This window comes from Lipophrys pholis, assembly GCF_963383615.2.
Source record: "Lipophrys pholis genome assembly, chromosome: 8".
In the NCBI taxonomy this organism is placed as follows: domain Eukaryota; kingdom Metazoa; phylum Chordata; class Actinopteri; order Blenniiformes; family Blenniidae; genus Lipophrys; species Lipophrys pholis.
Window position 1 is genome coordinate 18,992,492 of NC_137630.1, and position 22,781 is coordinate 19,015,272.

The following is a 22,781-nucleotide window of genomic DNA, read 5'->3' on the forward strand; positions in this document are numbered from 1 at the left end:
CCAGTCCGACTTCCAACACTTCCTTCTGCTTTCGTGCTTTTCTCTTAGTCAACAGTCCTCCTTTCTCAATATCTTGGTCCAAATCTTTTATTCGCGCGTTTGAAAAAGCAATCAATTGTTTTAATGCGACAACAACATCCATCCGAAATTTATCATTTGGAAATTTTCCTTTTTTCTGCAGTCTGCCAATTAAATTTTTTGCCACTGTCAAACTCTTCTCTTTCTCTCTGTCCGTGCCAATTATTGCACTCCTGTAAAATGGCCATATTCTCTGCAATTGCACTCCAACCGGTTCAACATCCTCATTACCATCACCGTATATATCCAAATGATACTCCTCAATTTCCCGTTCAAATTCACCTTCCATCGTCAGCGGTCTACCGCTGACCCACTTTTATCACTTAACACAATCCTTCAATAAACTTCCAAAAATCCTTTCTCAACACGCCACAATTATTTCAACACAACAGTTTTAACACAACAGTTTTAACAAAATTATTTCAACACAACAGTTTTAACACAACAGTTTTAACACAACTGTTTTAACAGATATACTAAGCCCGGGTCTCCCTGAGACCTCTATTTGGGCTAGTCTTCTGACCACTGGGCCGCCAATAGGCTCCACAGTCGCAATCAGGCATCTGATCACTGGGCCGCCAATAGGCTCCTCAGTCGCAATCAGGCTTCTGATCACTGGGTCGCATTAGTGCGCCTCGGTCGTAATCAGGCATCTGACCACTGGGCCGCATTATAAGCTCCTCAGTCGCAATCAGGAAATTATCACAAAACTATTTATCTCACATTGATATTTCTTCCTTATCGCACACAAAACACTTAATAAAGGACTTCCACGAACCCATTCCACCCTTAATTTGAATTCACATCCAAATCTGACATTTTTGTCTTATAGAAACAGGTAATGTCTCACCTTTCGTCTTTCAGCCGGCTGGGGTGGAATTCAGTTACGCAGAACGTCCCTCTGACTCAGTCCTTCAACTGACATCCTGTTCGTGGCGCCAATTTTGGTGCTTTCAATTCGCACCACAAGTCCTTTTGTTGCCAGTCTAACTAAAGAAAGACACATGAGTCAGGTTTCTTAAAGATTGACCATCAAATTATATTGAAGTGCGATAAGCAAGCAATATTCTCAATTTACAGAATTCTGGGTCTTGGTTCCTACTCTAAACCGAGCGACGTGAACTGCGAGCAGTTCACGGGAAGAAAGACGTGTCTGCCTAGGCGACATTTGTATTTATGCGTTTTCATCTGCTCGCAGGCAGAGCATTCCAAATGGTGAGTCACGGGGTCTCCGCAGGTTTAGCTGAGGTTTGCAGGATGTCACGAAGCCAGCCTGGGGTCAAGGGGTACTTGAGCGAGGTCATCAAAAGGGACCAGCTGTGACGGGTTTCCGCCGATTGTAGTCTAGGTTTTCGTTCCCCCAACTTAAGATGTTGTGTCTCAGGCTTTGTCTCCTACAAACACTTGAGATAACCACATGTTACAGGCCACGTCCTGCAACCATAAAATAGAGGTGTTTTTCATTAGTGCAGACCTCAGCAAATTGTTAGTCAAGCGGTCAGCAAATTCCTCAGTGCACGTTAGTATCTTTCACACAGCTTTTAAGAATAGAATCTCTTAACACACCTCACAGGATCTGCATATATTGTGGGAATATTGTGAAATTATTCCAGGATCTAGCACAACAATATGAGATGAGTTGAAATAACATTTGGGAATTTTTGAAAATCCGGCATGTATTGAAGGGTGTTGCCTCATATTATCAGGACCCAAAGGCAGCAGATAAAGTCAATGTGATTACCAACATTTTGGGGGATGACTGAATGTTTCTATATTACAAGCTTCAATGAGAATAAAACTCTGGCATCTCTGAAATAGGTGTGGGAAAAAGACTAAGGAGTTTCTTTTGATAACCACGACTGGTAGAAAATATGTGTACATAGTTGTACTTCATCAAGTCCCTAACAATGAGGCTGATGCAGTTCAAAATGTTACACTGCTTCTGTTGGACACCAAGTAGATTATTCAGAATGGATTTGTTTGATTCAGCCTTTTGCTGAAAATGTAAACAAGTTGATGGTACTTAAAGTCATGATCAAACCCAGCTGTTTTGGATGATGATTGATAACTACACGCTAAGCTCCAGCAATATTGTTGTGATGTTGTAACTAACAGCTGCTTGAGACTGGGGGAGCTCAAATGGAGAGAACTGTCCTTTGTCCAGACCTGAATCTCATAGAAAACCTCTGGGATCTGCTGAGTCGCCATGTGAAGGCTGGTAACTTCTGTGAGGGCCGCCCTTCAAGAAGAGAAGGATGCCAAGCCTCAGCAGACATTAAGTCCACTAGTGAACAGGATGACATGTCATTGTCAAGCTGTTGCTAAAGGTCACATGACAAGTTCATTCATATTGGCTATTCCCTCACAGTTTATTTTCTCCATGTAATGTTATTATGGGTCTGGTTTTCATATCAGTCAATGAAGATTTTTTTTTTTAGAGCAAATCCCTGATTGAAAAATACTTCTTATTGCATATATATGTGGGAGCACGTACAGTCTTACTGCTGAGTTTTATTTTTTATTTTTTATTGGTCTATTTATCTATTTATCTACAGATTAATGTCAATGTCCAAATATTCTTGAAAACATTGGGTGAGTTTGTGCGTGGACTTGGCTACGACTTTTGAGAACTCACTTGATTAAAATTGTTCTGGCTGCAAAAAAGTTTTATTCCTCAAATGAGTTGGTAAAAATATGTTGCTTTGATGCAATTTGGTTCCTCATCAGTATTAACAGAACTTGAAGTCTTGAGAAAGAAAACTTATCAGTTAAAATTACTGTATTGTCAACAAAAATACTTGCTCATGCTTATGGAAACAAATGAACAATATTAAAACTCATTCCCTTCAAAGATTTATGTTAGACTAACTTGGTTTTACGCTCCTACTCAAACCTTGGTCCTCAAAGGAACTACAGATGCAGAAATATGCCTGGTGAAGGCAGCATATACAGTAGACACGGATCCTCTTTTGATGCAACTTTCTTTTATTGGCTTATAAAGAACAGATTCAAAGCAAGAGTTGCCATACCATTCCTTGATAAGAAAGGCATAGCATAAAATCATCTAATCATTAAGATCAATATTTGTGCCAACCAAAGCTCAAATACCCTGCATTGCAGTTGGTTAAGTCGGAAAATCTCACAAGAGACATTTTCCAACAAATTTTATGATTACGGCATTAAAGAAACAACAAGGATGAAGGATGAAGAATCCAGCTTTTGTAGATTGTTAAATCAGTAGACATCACTGCAGTTATTCCTTCGGGGATACTGGGGGAACAGTTTGGTGGTGCACAATGGGTACACCTGGCAAAACATAAAAAAGTAACACTGTCAATTACAAAAGGAACTCACAACCACACAAGAAGGATATTTCTTTTTAAATTGTCATTCTCTTTCTTCATATTTATATGTCCCCCAAACCTCAAATGCAAACATGTCTACAACTTTTGATGCAGCACTTAATATGTCTGAGGCAGCCAACGTCACCCTGCACCAGTTAAAGTTGGAGCCCACTCCTGACTTGACGAACAATGAAATTGATGTCCAAAAAATTGAAAGAGATTATCTAACCTTTTTTATGTTTTCACCTGTCATAAATTGTCGTCCACAGAAGTTAGAATATTTCACGAAATATTTTGTAGAAATGAAGCATTAAAAAATTAAAGAGTTAAAAACGGAGAAATCCTCACTGTAATAGTGACTTCAGAAATTAAATTCCTTACTCAAATTTCATTCACATGGTGGAAAAGAATGAAAGACATTAACAGTCTGTAGAAGTTATCTCTGGATTTTTCCCATCAAAAGTGGCTCTATGTCATTGCCTGACACATGTTTTAATAATGACTAAATTTATTTGTACAGTAATCTAGAAGAAACAAACAGTGACCGATGTGGAACAATGTAAATCACTTAAAGTGATTGGCAAAGCTGCTACGGTTTACAAGCAGGTTACCAATTTTGTTGGCATGAGGAGAATTTTACTTTTAGAATCCTCAGCATATCGGTAGGAACCTTTCAAGAGCAACAACTGTTTCACCACAAAAAAGGCCCTGAATTGTGTCATACGGTACGTTTGTGCTGCCAAACAGGACAAAATAAAGTGGAGTTGTGATACTACAAATGATGCAACTGATGGTCAAGTAGCATTGAGCAGTGGAAACATATTCAAAGACAATGAATTCAATTTGAGCTATTCAGCTCATGTATTCTTTTTAAATACCTGCAGAATCTACTCAAATAAGTTTTCCAGCCACCTCAAAAAAACAATTTCTACACTTTCAGTCTGAACGTCACAGTAAATATTTAAAAAGATTTAATTTCATTAAAATCTTACCCCATGGTTGTAAGCAGACGAGTCCACATTGAGTGTTACAACATCTCTGGCTTCCAGAACATTCGTAGTCGCCATTGCACCTTTGATGCTTATAACACAACAAAGGTCCGGGGCCCAGGCCGGGACACACTCCTGTCTTGGCTGAAGAAGAAGAAGACAAATCAACATCTGGCAAAAGCACCTGGACTATGATTTAACAGACATTTATTGCGGAGTAACCTTTGACATAAAAATGCAGTAGCTTTACAAAATATGAAAAGTGAAAGTGTTGAGTTGATAAACTGCAGTGGAGGGGATCGCACAATCTTCATTAAACACACGCGTGTCTGTTTGCTTGTTGCTCTCTGTCTCCATCCTATCATTTTCTTTCTTTCTATTCCCTAACCGCAACCAGAACAGCAGAAAGACGCCACCTCTGTCTGAATCTGGTTCTGCAGGTTTATTCTTGATAAAAAGTAGTTTTTTCTCCCACTTTTTCACTTAAGGTTGCTCAAGTGGAAAGGTTGGAATTTCGTACGTAAAAGTGCCTTTAGATGACTGAGTTACACTTGTATTTAGTAATAAGAAATAAAATTCAATTGAACTAAATTAAAAATTACTGATTTCATTGCATGGGATTCAACAAAAATTTTATGTATGTGTTGTTTTGATTTACTTTTCAAATCCTCAGTAAATCGGCATGAACCTTGCAAGAGCAAAAACTGTTTCACCAGAAAATGGCCCTCAATCGTGTAATATTGGACATCTGAGCTGCCAAACAGGAAGAAATTGAAAAAAAAAGAAGAATGGAATCGCGATAATACAACTCACGCAAGCGTCATGCCAAGTAGAGTTAATTTCATTATCTTGAACAGTAGAAAGGTATTCAGAAACAATGAATTCTCTATGAGCTACTCTGCTAATATATTCATTTTAAGTAGCAGCAGAATCTGTTCAAATAAGTTGTTCACCCACCTCGACGAGCCCATTTCTACCCTCACTTCAACAATTTCCTCTTTTGAAAGATGTGTGTATTCTGAGATAAGTCTCAACTTCACAGTGAATATTTGAAAATATGTTATTTAATTCAACTCTCACCTCTTGGTGGTAAGCAGACACGTCCACATTGAGTCTTGCAGCATTTTTGAATTCCAGGGCATTGGTAGTTATTATTGCACCTTTGTTGCTTGGAACACACCAAAGGTCCACCGCGCAGACTGGAACACACTCCTGACTTGACTGAAGAAGAAGAAGACAAATAAACATCTGTCAAAAGCATCTGGACAATGATGTTACTTTTGACTTTCTGTTTCACAGAACTTTAGTGTGAAGTAACCTTTGACATAAATGTAATAGCTTTCCAAAATATAATGAATTTAACAGTTGAGTTGACACAAATAGCAGAGAACGGGGACACACAATCTTCATTACGCACGCACGCAGGCACGCAGGCACGCACGCACGCACGCACGCACGCACGCACGCACGCACGCACGCACGCACGCACACACACACACACACACACACACACACACACACACACACACACTCTTGACCAGTAGAAAATTATTCAAAGAAAATGTATTCATTATGATCTATTCTCCTAACATATTCATTTGAAATACCTGAACAATCTGTTCAAATAAGTTTTTCACCCACCTCGACGAGCCCATTTCTACTCTCACTTCAACACTTTCACTTTGTGTATCATTAACATCATGCTTTCTAAGATCTTAATTGAGAAACTATTTTCTCTTCCCAAAAATTAGTGTTAATTTGAGAAAAGTCTCAACTTCACAGTGGATATATGAAAATATGTGATTTCAATCACATCTCACCTGGTCTTAAGCAGACATATCCACATTGAGTGTTACAACATTTCTGAACTCCACGGCATTGGTAGTTATTGTTGCACCTTTGCATCTTATAACACATCAGTGGTCCGGGTCTCAGGCGGTGACACACTCCTGACTTGACTGAAGAAGAAGAAGAAGACAAATCAACATCTGCCAACAGCATCTGGACAATGATGTAACTTTTGACTTTCTGTTCAACAGAAGTTTACTGCAAAGTAACATTTGAAAATATATTAAGTTAAACAGTTGAGTTAGTATAAACAGCAGAGGAGGGAGACACACAATATTCATTACACACACATGCACACATGTGTGCAAGAGCACACAAGCAGCTGTCAAGCTCCTAAGTGTAACCAGCTCCCACTTTCAGTTAAGGAGACAAACACAGTCTCTACATTTAAGGCCTGGCTCAGGCTGCTTTGGATCATTTTCTCGTGACGCTACTAGAGGTTTAGACTGCTGGGAGACCTTTACTGAGCTTCTTTCCTTTCTAAAACCCCTTACCCCACCTCTCCTCATTCCTGCAGGATTTCTGACGGTGGAACTAGAAGTTAGTGGTCTGAGCCCCCATCATGTCTGCAGCAAGTGGATTTATGTCCGTTTGCTTGTTGCTCTCTGTCTCTATCCTATCATTTTCTTTCTTTCTGTTCCCTAACCGCAACCAGAACAGCAGAAAGACGCCACCTCTGAGTCTGGCTCTGCAGGTTTATTCCTGATAAAAGGATTTTTTTCCCGCCCAACTTCTCTAAATCGAATCAAAAATGACTGTATTTGAAAGAATGTATAACTTCTCAAATCCTCAGTAAATCGGCGTGAACCTTGCAAGAGCAAAAAAGGTTTCACAGGAAAAAAGCTCTCAATCATGTAATATTGTATATCTGCCAAACAAAACAAAACAGACAGAAGAAGTAGAATTGCAATACTACAACTGATGCAACTGTTGTCAAGTAGCTTTGACCAGCGGGAAATTATTGAAAGAAAATGAATTCATCATAACCTATTCTGCTAACATATTCATTTTAAATACCTACAGAATCTGTTCAAATAAGTTTTTCACCCACCTCAACGAGCCTATTTCTACTCTCACGTCAACACTTTCACTTTGTGTATCATTAACATCATGCATTCTAGTACCTTAGCTGAGAAACTATTTTCTCTTTCAAAAAATTTGAATATTTTGAGAAAAGTCTCAACTTCACAGTGAATATTTGACAAGATGTTATTTCATTCACATCTCACCTGCTTTTATGCAGACTTTTCCACATCGAGTGTCACAACATTTGTGAACTCCAGGGCACTGGAAGTTATTATTGCACCTTTGTAGGTTGGAACACGCCAATGGTCCGGGGCCCAGGAGGGGGCACACTCCTGTCTTGACTGAAGAAGAAGAAGACAAATCAACATCTGCTAAAAGCACCTAGAGAATGATGTAACTTTTGACTTTCTGTTTAAGAGAAGTTCATTGCAAAGTAAATGTAGTAGCTTCACAAAATATAATAAGTAAAACTATTGAGTTGATACGAACAGCAGAGGAGCGGGACACTAAAGCTTCATTAGACAGACATGCACAAGCACACGCAAATGCAAACAAACACACAGAGCGGGATGTTTTCCTGCAACCATTACTTAAACTTGCTCAAATGGAATTATCACAGAGTTTTATTTGGTATTTTGTAACTAAAATTAATCTGAAACTGAATCAAAAATGACCGAAGTCATTGCCTGGCACATTATTAAATAGAAGCAAAATGTATGTGTTGTTTTCAAAAAGTAATGCAAACAACCACCAATGTGGAACAATGTAAATCACAGTAAGCGATTGGGAAAATCTTTCCAGATAACCAGAATATTATCAGCATTACTTTGCAAATACTCAGTATATTGGCATGAACTGTGCAAGAGCAAAAACTGTTTCATCAGTAAAAGGCCCCCAACCATGTAATGTTGTATGTCTTAGCTGCCAAACTAAACAAAACAAACAAAAGAATTTGAATTGCGATTCTACAACTGATGCAACTGTTGTCAAGTAGCTTTGACTAGCAGGAAATTATTGAAAGAAAATGAATTCATTATGAGCTATTCTGCTAACATATTCATTTTAAATACCTACAGAATCTGTTCAAATAAGTTTCTCACCCACCTCAACGAGCCTATTTCTACTCTCACGTCAACACTTTCACTTTGTGTATCATTAACATCATGCATTCTAGTACCTTAGTTGAGAAACTATTTTCTCTTTCAAATAATGTGTGTATTTTGAGAAAAGGATCAACTTCACTTTATTTGAAGAAAATGGTATTTCATTTACATCTCACCTGGTTCAATGCAGACGTGTCCACATCGAGTGTTACAACATTTCTGAACTCCAGTGCATTGGTAGTTACTGTTGCACCTGTGCATCTTATAACACATCAAAGGTCCGGGGCCCAGGCGGGGGCACACTCCTGACTTGGCTGAAGAAGAAGAAGACAAATCAACATCTGCTAAAAGCACCTGGACAATGAGGTCACTTTTGACTAAGTCCCAATTTCACAGTGAATAATAAGAAAAGTTGTTTCATTCAAATCTCACCAATTGGTCGTACGCAGACTTGTCCACATTGACTGTTGCAACATTTGTTAATTCCAGGGCATTGGTAGTTATTAGTGCACTTTTGTTGCTTAGAACAGTCCAAAGGTCCAGTGATCAGGAGGGGGCACAATCCTGATTTGACTGAAGAAGAAGAAGACAAATCAACATCTGCTAAAAGCATCTGGACAACGATGTAACTATGTAACCTATTCTGCTAACATATTCATTTTAAATACCTACAGAATCTGTTCAAATAAGTTTTTCACCCACCTCAACGAGCCCATTTCTACTCTCACGTCAACACTTTCACTTTGTGTATCATTAACATCATGCATTCTCGTACCTTAGTTGACCAATTTTCTTCGCTTTCAGAAAATGTGTATTTGCAGAAAAATGTCTCACCTTCACAGTGATTATTTATAAAGATGTTATTTCATTCATATCTCACCTGGTCGTATGCAGACATGTCCACATCGAGTGTTACAGCATTTGTCAACTCCAGGGCAAGTGTGGTCACTTGTGCACCGTTGTCGCTTATAACACATCAAAGGTTGGGGCCCCAGGCGGGGGCACACTCCTGATTTGGGTCTTAAATGATTACCTGCCAAAAGAATCACACGCACGCACGCACGCACGCACGCACGCACGCACGCACGCACGCACGCACGCACGCACGCACGCACGCACACACACACACACACACACACACACACACACACACACACACACACACACACACAGACACACACACACACACACGCACGCACGCACGCACGCACACACACACACAAAATAAGCAAGAAAACCCAATTAGTACAATTGAACAAGTTTCCCATATATATTTCGCAAAAGCATTACTATCAACATAACAAAATATGTCATTAAAATGGATTTTACTGACATGAAGCAGCGACCATTTGTCTAGAAAATCCACCCGGTTATCTTTCCTCATAAACAGTTCCATCACTATGTCACTGAGGTTGTGTTTGAGTTCAAACCATCAGCTCTTTTCTGTCGCCATGACTGCTAATGCTGAACTCTAATCTAATTGGCTGACTGTTCTGACTACTCTTAATGTATACTGTCGCCACATTAGTTTAAGCTACAGGTGCCGGCACTGTTGGTTCTGAAGGCCCAACGGCAGATTTCTTCAATCCTAACAACACATGCTGGTTGAAATATGACTTAACCAGAGTCCTATAGAAACATGCGTCTGGAAAAAGTGAAACCAGGAGAAAAGCTATGAAATGAAAACTACCGGTAAACTGAAGATGTTAATAAGGTCATTCAATTTGAAACAGGAATTCTCATCATTCTGTCAGATTCCATGTCGAATAGCTGCAAGTAAAAACAAACCTGGCACAGATGACCTAGTATCTGAGGGCCCAATTGCACCCAGAATCAGGATCAATGCACAAACTGAAGCCAGGCGTCCTTCCATTGTTTCTCTTCCTGCACAGATAACACAACACAAACTGCAAAACCTCTTGGTGTATATATACTGTCAGCAGAGGAGGAAGTCAATAACAAAATTGCTCTGCTCAGCCTATCGTGCCACTTAATTATCATTAGATGAGTATGCAGATGCATGTCACTCCTATTGTTGGCTTTAGGTGGGGAATAAACAAAGAGCAAGTTCCAATTAAAAGCTATAATTACAACACAATTAACCTTGAAAGTAGACTTAATGCTTTATACACCCTTCACCAATTTGTTATGAGCTCAGCAACATGGAGAACCTGTAAGTCAAACCACGTCACAGAAGAAATACTTTTGCTCCCATTAACATTCCGCTCTTTCTCAAGAAAAGGTCAGCCAAGTCTCAACCATGGAAACACCATAATAATAATAATGAACAATAATCAACCCTCCTTCAACATCTCCTTCTTCTCATCAGAGATCTGAGAAAACTTCCCAAATACATTTAATTTAAATCACCCCTCCAGCAAACAAACATATTGGACCTTCTTGAGCTCTCATTGAAACACGATTCCACTTTTTCACACATTATGAAGTGTTCATGTTCAACCTAAAATTACAAATATGCTCAAACATACAGTTTTATGTTATATCTACCTGCCTTGGTTACAGAAGAGCGATCTATTGTTCTGAATCCTCCTTCTGTTCTTAACAAAATAGCATACCTGAAAGCATTGCAGGAATCATACATTCATTTTCAGTAAGCTGGATGTGTTTACAGGTCTCAGTGAAAAAATAAAAGTTAGACAACTGTCCTGAGCGACACAAAGGGGTGAAGCACATCACACCTAATGTTCATTCTCTGCACTGGCTGGAAAGGATCCACTTACAAACTTGAATGTTCCTTGGCCTAAATACATCTAAGACTTAAAACATCCAGACCCCTGAGGTCCTCGGGAGGTTTACTAATTGTTCCCAGAGTCAGAAGCAAACAAGGTGAAGCAGCTATTAATGCCTACGCTCCTCACCTGTGGAACAAACGTCCTGAACGCCAGAGGACTGCTGACACACTCACTTCTTTAATATCAGGCCTTAAAACAATTTAATTTGCTTTGGCTTTCTAATAAAATATCTAACAATAGATTTGACTTATTTTGCCTTTATATAACTTTATTTATCTTCCTTTTCACGCCTTTCTTATTTGCTCTATTGTAATATATTTCACAATCTTAATTGCTTGAAATTCTGAATATTATTCACCTTGTTTTAATAGATTTCTTTTATTAATTTACAATGAAATTACTTTGTGTCTGAATGGTTCTATATGAATACATTTGCTTTGCCTTGCTTTAAGAGACAATTCCTTTTCCCTCATGTTCACCTTTGCCTTTTAGGTGACACTGTTACTCTCCCACAGAAATACACCAAAAATAGAGGTAATAGGGACCATACCAAAGTCTTCATATTTGAGAAATCTGACATCTTGTCTTATTAAACCAAATTGTATCAGTAGATTCTGAAGCACGACCTGGAGCCTGCAGTCCGCCATTGTTGTTGTTGTTGAGTGGTGTCGCAGGGTTATCTGGTTAAGAGATGGGTTAATGACGTCATCGTTTTCATCACAAGTGTGTCATGCCTGTCCACATTTGCTTCTGTTCTTCAAAGTGACAAGAAATGTTTTAGATGTACCTAATTTCACTCAATTTGTTAATCATCTGTAATCACGTTCTGGTCCGGTGGTCTGTTTTCTAAAAGCTTCCACCTTATAGATGAGTACAATTATCTCACACTTTTCAAACCTTAATTTGAGAGTCTTGAGTTATCCTTAGGTGGAACCAATGACGCCCACATAAAAACTATAATTCTGGTTGTCGTGTAACATTTCCCAGAATAAAAGACCTGTTCTGAGCTATCTCCACTGTGAGTCACACTCTTCATGATGAAGGTTTGGCTAAATTCGGTTTCTTCCTGAAGAGGGAGTTCTTATGAACTTCTCTCCATGCGAGGGAGTTTTTCCTGGCCACTGTTGCTTGTTGCATCTGCTTGCTTTGGAAGGGTTTAGTTGGGTTCTGTTGTACTCTATCATTGTAAGAGTGCTTTGAGATGTTTGTTGATGTGATTTAGCGCTTTACAAATAAAATTGAATTGAAATTGAATTGAATTAAATTCCTTGGCTACAACTGCAAAGCAACAAATCCTAACACTATAATCATATACTGCATAAGCCAAATTTTTGACACTTAAATAAACCAACAAACCCCAAAGTTAACTTAACGCACCATAGACACACACATTGCACCCACTTCCTCAAAACACAAAGACACACCCCTGCAGCTGGAATGCGGGGGGCACGCTCCCTCGGGCGTGGCGCTCGTGGGGGAGCTGGGGTGCGGTGCACCTTCTCCATTCGCTCTTGGATTAGTGGAAGATGGGATATCGCGGTGTCTGTGGGGGGGTGGGTGGATCTATCAAGATCGGGGGGAGAATCATGGGGCGGGAAAGTGGGGGGTGGGATATGAGGCTCCTGGCGGTGGAGAGTTGACTGTCCGGGGGTGCGGTGGGCCTCGCCGCCGGGGTTGGGGGGGCTGTCGGCCCGCTCGGCCCGGGGGCCCTGCTCCGGCCTTTTCTCGGCTTCGCGGCTTGGGTCGGGGCCTGGGGCCCTGTGCCCTTTATCCTTCTCCCGTGGGCTCCTCTTGCCTGGGGGGGGATTCCTCTCTGCATTCTCCATCTGGTGCTTTCTGGGCGGGGGCATGACTCTCTGGGGTGGTTCGCTGGAGCCTCCCCGGGCCTGGGGGGCTGCCGTCCGCCGGGGTGGTGATGTCCGGGCCCGATGGCCTCGGGCCCCAGAGTGTCGCTACAGGTCCCCCCACAACAGTTCCGGCCACACACACACACACACACACACACACACACACACACACACACACACACACACACACACACACACACACACACACACACACACACACACACACACACACACACACACACACACAGACAGTCGAGATAGAGCTGCTCAGACTGGTTAATCTCGGAAATCATCTTACTGTCTAGATAGAGCTGCTCAGGCTGGTTTAATCTAGGAAATCATCTTACTGTCTAGATAGAGCTGCTCAGGCTGGTTTAATCTAGGAAATCATCTTACTGTCTAGATAGAGCTGCTCAGACTGGTTAATCTCGGACATCATCTTACTGTCTAGATAGAGCTGCTCAGACTGGTTTAATCTAGGAAATCATCTTACTGTCTAGATAGAGCTGCTCAGGCTGGTTTAATCTAGAAAATCATGTTACTGTCTAGATAGAGCTGCTCAGGCTGGTTTAATCTAGGAAATCATCTTACTGTCTAGATAGAGCTGCTCAGACTGGTTAATCTTGGAAATCATCTTACTGTCTAGATAGAGCTGCTCAGACTGGTTTAATCTAGGAAATTATTTTACTGTCTAGACAGAGCTGCTCAGGCTGGTTTAATCTAGAAAATCATGTTACTGTCTAGATAGAGCTGCTCAGGCTGGTTTAATCTCGGAAATCATCTTACTGTCTAGATAGAGCTGCTCAGACTGGTTAATCTCGGAAATCATCTTACTGTCTAGATAGAGCTGCTCAGGCTGGTTAATCTAGGAAATCATTTTACTGTCTAGACAGAGCTGCTCAGGCTGGTTTAATCTCGGAAATCATCTTACTGTCTAGAAAGAGCTGCTCAGGCTGGTTAATCTAGGAAATCCTCTTACTGTCTAGATACAGATGCTCAGACTGGTTTAATCTAATAACAGTTGTAAAGTATTTGGATCAGTGTGATAACTGCAAATAATATATGTAGCACAACAAGGGTATGTTATCCCCTCCCCCCTCCCCCCTCCCCCTCACTTCTCTTCTCTTCTCTCTCTTCTCTTCTCTCTCTCTTTGTGCGTTCCCCCCCGGTCGTGTACGGCAGGCATGCCAACTTCTAATAAAGGCAGCAACAGGAGGAGACTCCAGGTCTCTCCCTGTTGCAAGAGCAAAAACTGTTCTGACTCCGAAGGCTCTCAATCACATCATATTGTTGGCCCAAGCTGCCGAACAGGACAAGGGCAAAAAACCCCAAAAAAACAAACAAAAACCCCCCGCATGGGTTTCTGGGATATCATAGATGGCGTTGCGGCAGCTCAAGCAAAAATATCAACACTTGACTTACGCACCCAGAATAAAGCCAAACTTTTTCAAATCAAGAGTATTCAAGCCATGAGATTAGACTTAAATGCTGTCAAATTGACCTTTAATCGGTTTTTTTCAGTGCGAATCGAGATCTTGCGAGATCAAGTGTACAAGCAAGATCTTTATCACACAATGCCTTGGGAATGTTCAGGAGTTTCCGTGACGGTAAGATGTCAACAAACCCGAGGATTTTCTGAGAAATTTAAAAGCTAGAAATGTGTTTGTACAAGTGTAAAGATGAATTTTCTTCAGAAAGGTATTGACAGCGTATTAGAGATGTACATCAAAACAACTAAAACTGGACCCTAAATTTTTTATTATTTCTCGTGTGGATTTTGGTCAAGTAACTTTAACCTAGGCTGGTGAGGGTATGAGAATACCTTTCACAATGACAAGTTACACACAAGTAGTCAGGAGACGCCCTAAATTCTGGTGAAACAACATGCCTCACCGATCTTAAAGCAACAAGACAGCTTAGGGCGTAGTCTTGCTTTCATTCCTACCTCGCCTCTCAACTGTAAAGGCCCAACTCCTTTTGTTCATGTAAATTGCTGCAGGCTCCCTTCTTCTTTCTCTCGTCATGTTGTCTAGAGTTTGTTGACTGACCAGCGTTGCCAAATTCTCTTACGTTTTAACTTTGTTTATTTCGTGCGTTTACGTGTTTATGGTGTGTTCCACATATTGCACATATCATAGTTTTATGGTTTTAACATGATTGTTACACAGGCTGAGAGTTGGGCAGGTTTTAATTGAAGTGTGTGGGTTTTACATTGTTTGGGCTGAAAACAGTGAGTCACATTTGGCAACCCTGGTGCTGACCAGCGCTATGGGAGTGGCATCCATATTTACTATCGTCAACGGGTCCTCTGTGCATGTGCTCTAGGGATCGAAACCGTCTGGTCCGAACACTTTCACATGGCAGTCTGATAGAGGTTGCATAGAGGTAAAATGTAAAGTGAATGAGAACGCATAAAAAATCAAATCCCAGCACAAAATCTGAATTGAGCATCAAGAGCTGCGGTGTGAACGTCGCCTTAGAGAAAAGGATGACATGATGTCACCATGCCGACCACCGACACTGGCAAACATTTTAGTTTTATTTAAAGCTGTACTAACTAGCAGGCAGTAGTGTATTCAGGTTTTAACCTTACCTCAATCTACCATACTCATATACTCATATATGTGTAAGAAAAAATAATACGAGTTAATTCATCACTCAGCTGATTTGGTCAACCACTTTTTTTGAAGCTGAAACGCAAGAACAAATTCTTGACTGCCATCATTTTTGGGAAAAGGGTCACCTGATAGACCCAATGAACACTACTGCTTCTAAAACAGTACTACAAAAAATGTAGCAAATGAATATGTCCAGTATTGTGAATATATATTCATATATAATATGACATGATTGTTAAGATAAATGACAAACACCGAGCCCTTTATTATGCCATGTTTAATTTTATTTCCTGATAGTTAGTTACTAAACTATTATTTCCCCAAAAAAGGATTTTATCATATGAAGATCAAATTCTGCTCAAACCTGTTACCAAGGTGTACTGAAATGCACAAACAGTTTATTCATTTGAAAAATGTCAGATTATATACAGTACAGACCAAAAGTTTGGACACACCTTCTCATTCAAAGAGTTTTCTTTATTTTCATGACTATGAAAATTGTAGATTCACACTGAAGGCATCAAAACTATGAACTAACACATGTGGAATTATATACGTAACAAAAAAGTGTGAAACAACTGAAAACACGCCTTATATTCTAGGTTCTTCAAATTAGCCACCTTTTGCTCTGATTACTGCTTCGCACACTCTTGGCATTCTCTTGATGAGCTTCAAGAGGTAGTCACCTGAAATGGTCTTCCAACAGTCTTGAAGGAGTTCCCAGAGATGCTTAGCACTTGTTGGCCCTTTTGCCTTCACTCTGCGGTCCAGCTCACCCCAAACCATCTCGATTGGGTTCAGGTCCGGTGACTGTGGAGGCCAGGTCATCTGGCGCAGCACCCCATCACGCTCCTTCTTGGTCAAATAGCCCATACACAGCCTGGAGGTGTGTTTGGGGTCATTGTCCTGTTGAGAAATAAATGATGGTCCAACTAAACGCAAACCGGATGGAATAGCATGCCGCTGCAAGATGCTGTGGTAGCCATGCTGGTTCAGTATGCCTTCGATTTTGAATAAATCCCCAACAGTGTCACCAGCAAAGCACCCCCACACCATCACACCTCCTCCTCCATGCTTCACAGTGGGAACCAGGCATGTAGAGTCCATCCGTTCACCTTTTCTGCGTCGCACAAAGACACGGTGGTTGGAACCAAAGATCTCAAATTTGGACTCATCATACCAAAGCACAGATTTCCACTGGTCTAATGTCCATTCCTTGTGTTCTTTAGCCCAAACAAGTCTCTTCTGCTTGTTGCCTGTCCTTAGCAGTGGTTTCCTAGCAGCTATTCTACCATGAAGGCCTGATTCACACAGTCTTCTCTTAACAGTTGTTCTAGAGATGTGTCTGCTGCTAAAACTCTGTGTGGCATTGACCTGGTCTCTAATCTGAGCTGCTGATAACCTGCGATTTCTGAGGCTGGTGACTCGGATGAACTTATCCTCCGCAGCAGAGGTGACTCTTGGTCTTCCTTTCCTGGGGCGGTCCTCATGTGAGCCAGTTTCTTTGTAGCGCTTGATGGTTTTAGCGACTGCACTTGGGGACACTTTCAAAGTTTTCCCAATTTTTCAGACTGACTGACCTTCATTTCTTAAAGTAATGATGGCCACTCGTTTTTCTTTACTTAGCTGCTTTTTTCTTGCCATAATACCAATTCTAACAGTCTATTCAGTAGGACTATCAGCTGTGTATCCACCTGACTTCTGCACAACACAACTGATGGTCCCAACCCCATTTATAAGGCAAGAAATCCCACTTATTAAACCTGACAGGGCACACCTGTGAAGTGAAAACCCTTTCAGGTGACTACCTCTTGAAACTCATCAAGAGAATGCAGAGTGTGTCCATAGCAGTAATCAGAGCAAAAGGTGGCTACTTTGAAGAACCTAGAATATAAGGCGTGTTTTCAGTTGTTTTACACTTTTTTGTTAAGTACATATTTCCACATGTGTTAATTCATAGTTTTGATGCCTTCAGTGTGAATCTACAATGTCAATAGTCATGAAAATAAAGAAAACTCTTTGAATGAGAAGGTGTGTCCAAACTTTTGGTCTATACTGTATGTCTTTTTTTTTTTAGTGGCTTAACATTGAAGAAACCCAAGCAGGGCTCACTGCAGGGATGGCAACTAGTTGTCCTGCAGAATTTCTTTTCCTCTGAAACCTTTTCACCTTCAACCTTCTTTGACAGACATCAACCCTGATGAAAGACTAGAGAAGAAAAACAACTCTTGCAATTACAAAAAAAGAAACAAAATACAGACCAGCAGTTTGAGATCAGCGCTCAGAATAGCAACAGATACACCATCACTCTCTAGACAGTCAACACAGTTTTTGATGAGCGGCAGCCACATGTTTCATTTCATATTCTGGCCACAAGCACACAAGCATTAAGGTACAAAATGGTTGTAAAAAAAAACAACTGCATGATGTTGATGAAAAGATACAGCATGACCTTTGGCTTGATATCTTCTGAGTTTTAGGATCATTTCATTACACTTGTCAAGCTAATTTAAATATGTTAATGGTCCTCTCTGAGTGCTAGTTTTTGTTTGCACAATCTCACCTACGGTGTGTCGGTAAGAGGACAGTCATAGTCATGGGTGCATCTATAGCACTTAAAATCTGCGACAAGACTGTGATGAGATTGCAAGATCCAGGCTTGGCTAAAGAGAAAAGACCGTAAATATACCTTTTGACTTATTACTTCCCTTAAAGGCAACATCAGCTTTTGTCTTCCAAAACAATTTATTAACAAAGAAGCTTTAACTACACACTTTGTGAAAGTGAGTCATACAGACTAAACGCAGAGTGGAAAGCTGCTTTCGTCTTACTGGACCTACTTCCTATTTAAATAAAAATCAAATGAAAATATTCAGTAGTCTCCATTTTAAGATGTGAAAAACTGTCCTATTATCACTTAAGGTAACTTTACTACATTGTACAATGAAAAATGTACTGAAAGATGTGGCTCTGAATTCTGCTACTGTCAAACAGAGCAATTGGGATCCAATTTCCACTGTCGTTCATTCATCTGGAAGATTGTACTGAATATTTTACATGTTTCCACTTGAAAACCACTCATCTGTACTAAAAACCTAGAAAAGGACATTAGACATCCACATCCACTAATGGGCCTTTCAATTTCATTCCCTTCTTGCGAAAAAGTCATAGAAAAATGTACATTTGTACATTCTGAACTATGGGCTCTGTGGAAGAAGACCAGCTCATTATGTAGACAAGAGCGATCAGAGATTTTTGACGTCTGCCAAAGGTTCACCTGGACTCGTGCATTTGGTGAAAATATGTCGTGCATTTTTGACATAATCCTTTAAAGCCTATAAAATCAAATCATTATCCAGAATCCGGCTCCGGGTCACCTCCAAAATTTAATGGAATCTTCTATCTGTCTTAAAAAAATCGACAAAATCCATGCAGTACTTTTGACGTAACCTTGCAAACAGACATACAGATAAATACTGTATACGGCAATGATTTTATTATAATGGCTGTAATAAGAACTTTTCATTTTATTCCCCAGAAAAAATACAACAACTCTTAGTTTCAGGTCGACTGTGCCTGTGTCCATTCGCGTCTCACCACTTGGTTTAACGCAGCCAAGTTCACATGCATTCAAGCTACACTTCAGTACTGCAGGGCAATCGTAGTCATGAGAGCACTGATAGTGCGCCCTCTTGAGGCACTTCACTTTACTGTGCCAGTTATGGTTAGGGCACACTCCAGATTTGACTGAAGAAGAAGAAGAAGAGGAAGAGGAAGAGGAAGAGGAAGCGAAATCAGCGTGGGCCATAAATCAGTTCTCAAAGCACTCTACTACAAGAGTTACATACAACTATTCACTCTCACAGTGGCTAGAATCTCAAATATTTGATGTGTTTCAGAAAAAGGTGGTCATTTTATTCAAATTTTACCAAGGACTGGTGCCAAACATACAGGTCTACGGTGGTTGCGGCAACATTTGTGATTCCAGGGGCATTCATGGTCATAAAGGTAGGCGGATTTCACATTGCGAACACAAATCTCTTTCTTTAGCCAGTGGAAGCTTGGGCACATTCCTGGCCTGACTGAAAACAGATAGAATACAACACATACAAAGATGAAACCAACAATTTTGATTTCTACTCTTTGTTGATGTATGATAGAGTGTAAAAACAAGCAAATCCTTTATAGGATGACGCTTCACATGCAAGTCTGAATCGGCGTGCCCAATTGCACTCAGAATCAGGATCAATACACAGACTATAGACAGGCGTCCGTCCATGTTTCCACTTTCTGCACTCAAGGATGTGACTGCTGTTTGGGCAAAAATCTCTGTACTTATATACTGTTGCAGCGTAGTTCAGTCGAAGGATTGGCCGGCTCCTCCTATCATACGCTGCACTTATAAATAGATGGGTATACTGACATATTTCACTCGTCCGATTAGATGTTTGTGGTTGCGGTTTTCTTGAAAAAGAAATTCGTGAAATTACCATAGCACGTGTGTTGAATAACAAGTGATCAAAAGCAGAACGCAAAAGCAGAAATTAAATGCAAAAAAATATAAATGATAAGTTATCGCAGGGGTTTGAATTTTTCATCATGAAATAATATAAAAGCAATAAAAGCGTCATCACACAGAATCATTAAAAGTTACTGCCGACATCATTGTCCCCAATATCTCATTGATGAAAACAAAGCGTTTGAGCAGTACTGGGCCAGACTTGGCAGAAGAAATCCCTGATCCATCTCCATCTCAGGACTGTAATGATATTGTCATTGGAACGAACCAAAGCAGTGGAAGAAAAATAAATTATTGACACTGTAAATAAATGCATAGAAAAAAGAATTGTGAGAATCGTGAAAAGGGTCATTGAGGGAATTCCAAAACCACACACTTTTATCTGTAACTTACCATTCCAAAGCCATGCATTTACAAACAAAAAGAAAAATGCTGAAGTTGTGATAGATATCACTTTATAAACTTTAGGCCTGTTGCTTCACTACCACCATTTTCAGAAATTCGAAAAAAAAAATTCAGAAACAGATTAGACAAATTGATAGAAAAAGATAAATTGCAGTCAGTATGGATTCAGAGCAAGCAGAACAACATCACTTGTGTTAATGAGTTAATTTGAGGAAATCCAGAATGCTATAAATCACAACTAAACACAGTTGGAATATTCCTCAACCAAAACAAAACCTTTGACACAATCAACCACAACATATTATTCAACAAACTGGAGCAGTATGGCATCAAGGGAAGAGTTTTACACTGTGTGAAAAGTTATCCAAACAATAGGAGGCAGTTTGTGAAAGTAGGAAATTTTACTTTTTCATGCTTGGACATTGATTGTGGCGTCCACCCAGGGGTCAATACTGGGCCTCAAACGCGTCATCCTTTATGAAACCTGCAACACCAATGACTACACCAAAATAAAATATACTCATCCTTTGAGTGTTTTGTAAAAGAAATACTAATGCAATAACAGATAGATGAGGTTGACGTTCTGAGAACTCATGAAATCAAGTTTCTTAGTGTAATGCTCGATTAAAAAGATAAACTGGAAACCTGACATTAACTATGTACAAAACATGTACAAAGCATGAAGCCATTAGGCGTTGCAAATCATTTCTTGAAGACAATTCACTCCACATTCTATATTGTTCAGTCATATCAACATATGACTGTGGAGAGAATTGTCAGGTCTCTCAGTCTGCCCCTGTGTGTCTCACCTCATGTTTCCAATTAACCAATGGCCTTCTCCCTCTGTGTGAGTGCCACCTGTGTCCACCTCTTCCCAGTGTATTTCAGCCTCCCATCCTCTATTGTCTGTGTCAGTACATTTCGTCAACCTGTCTCGTCCATGTCCTAGTCCCGGCTCCCCAGTGTTACCCGTTTGGTTTTTGGACTTTGCAGTTTTTGGGGATTTTGACTTCCCCGGACTTTTATGTCTTAACTAAATTCAATTTTTGTACCACTGCGTTTGGGTCCACCTGCAATCCCTGACAAGAAAACGGAGAAATTTATGCTACATGCACTGTCTACACTGCAGATAAGGGCCGGAGGGGTCATGCACTCCACCCTTTACAGAGATCACACAAATCTATTATTGTTAAAGTGGAAAACAACAAACTGATCTGGTTCACTGTCAAACTGCACAAATAATGTGGAAAGCATCAAGTAACTTACTCCCAGTGAACGTTGAAACATTTTTTTGCGTGTTTGGTGTAGAGGTTATACACTAAACATTCATGTTCCCGCACAACTATAAAAACATTTAGTACTTCCATTTGTGGAGTGAAACTGTGGTACAGACTGATGAGGGAGTGTCCAAGCATGAACTTGTTCAAGCTGCGTTCCAGACAAAAGGTGTTCATCAGGTACAGGGAAGACGAAGAGTGGAATATGCATTAAGTGCTTTCACATTCTGTGTATTCATCTGTTTAGCTCATTGTTTATTGCTTTTTTTTGTTTTGTGGTTTTTTAAGTTTGCAAATATGTGATTGGTGAAAAGAAAAGCTACAGAGGGTATAGGACTTCAGTGGCTTATGCTTCCTCCTACTCCTTTTCAAGCACGTTAGGTTTTCATTGTATTAATTTTTTGTTTGATTGCCTACTATTCTATTGTTATTAGTCTAAATTGTGAACCACTTTGGCTTCAGCTGTTTTAAAGTGCTCTATAAATAAAGCTGACTGGACTTGACTTGACAAATATACATCGGGTCCTCGAGCAGAGGTCTGGGCGTTTGAGGGTTCTGCGCAGTATCTAAGCTGATCTTAGCACTGTGTTGTTCTGGACTGAGGCTTCAGTTGTTGTTCTTGAGGTCTGCTGCAGCCCTCTTCCTACAGTTCTGGGATCACCACCCTGAGTGCAGATACCACTATGGGGGAACCACATAAGCTTTTCTGATGTCACTTTGTGCTGGCGCTGCCAAATCGATCAGTCCCGCCCTCTTCTTTTGTTTGTCAACCGCCACAATAATTGGTTGGTTCGCCAGAAGCTGTTCTTCAGTCTGGAACTGAAGTGTGAAAATCCTGTTTGGTTCAAACAGGGAAGTATTTGAGACATTCAGTGATTATTAATTACATTCAGATGACTTCTTTTCTAAAAACCTTAGTGCAATGAAGATTAAAAAAAATAATAAATAGTTCAAACCTAACTAATGACAGCCTT

General features: G+C 40.2%; 1 protein-coding gene across 2 annotated transcripts in view; it reads right to left on the reverse strand.

Annotated features, from left to right (window-relative positions):
* Nucleotides 1-3,042: 3,042 nt before the first annotated feature.
* The window catches only part of LOC308113030 (uncharacterized protein), a 34,104-nt gene continuing 14,365 nt past the window's right edge, over nt 3,043-22,781 (reverse strand). Inside the window, exons 1-9 of one of the 2 annotated variants that reach the window (XM_080468924.1) lie at nt 10,177-10,366; nt 9,269-9,421; nt 8,821-8,961; nt 8,565-8,702; nt 7,489-7,626; nt 6,232-6,369; nt 5,492-5,632; nt 4,415-4,555; nt 3,043-3,384 (exon numbers count right to left, since the gene is read on the reverse strand). In XM_080468924.1, the coding sequence (XP_080325050.1) occupies nt 3,332-3,384; nt 4,415-4,555; nt 5,492-5,632; nt 6,232-6,369; nt 7,489-7,626; nt 8,565-8,702; nt 8,821-8,961; nt 9,269-9,421; nt 10,177-10,261 (1,128 nt within the window). In that variant the 5' untranslated portion in view covers nt 10,262-10,366 and the 3' untranslated portion in view covers nt 3,043-3,331. Of the gene's footprint in view, nt 3,385-4,414; nt 4,556-5,491; nt 5,633-6,231; nt 6,370-7,488; nt 7,627-8,564; nt 8,703-8,820; nt 8,962-9,268; nt 9,422-10,176; nt 10,367-22,781 lie in introns of those variants that run through there. The other variant, XM_080468925.1, reaches the window with a different exon arrangement.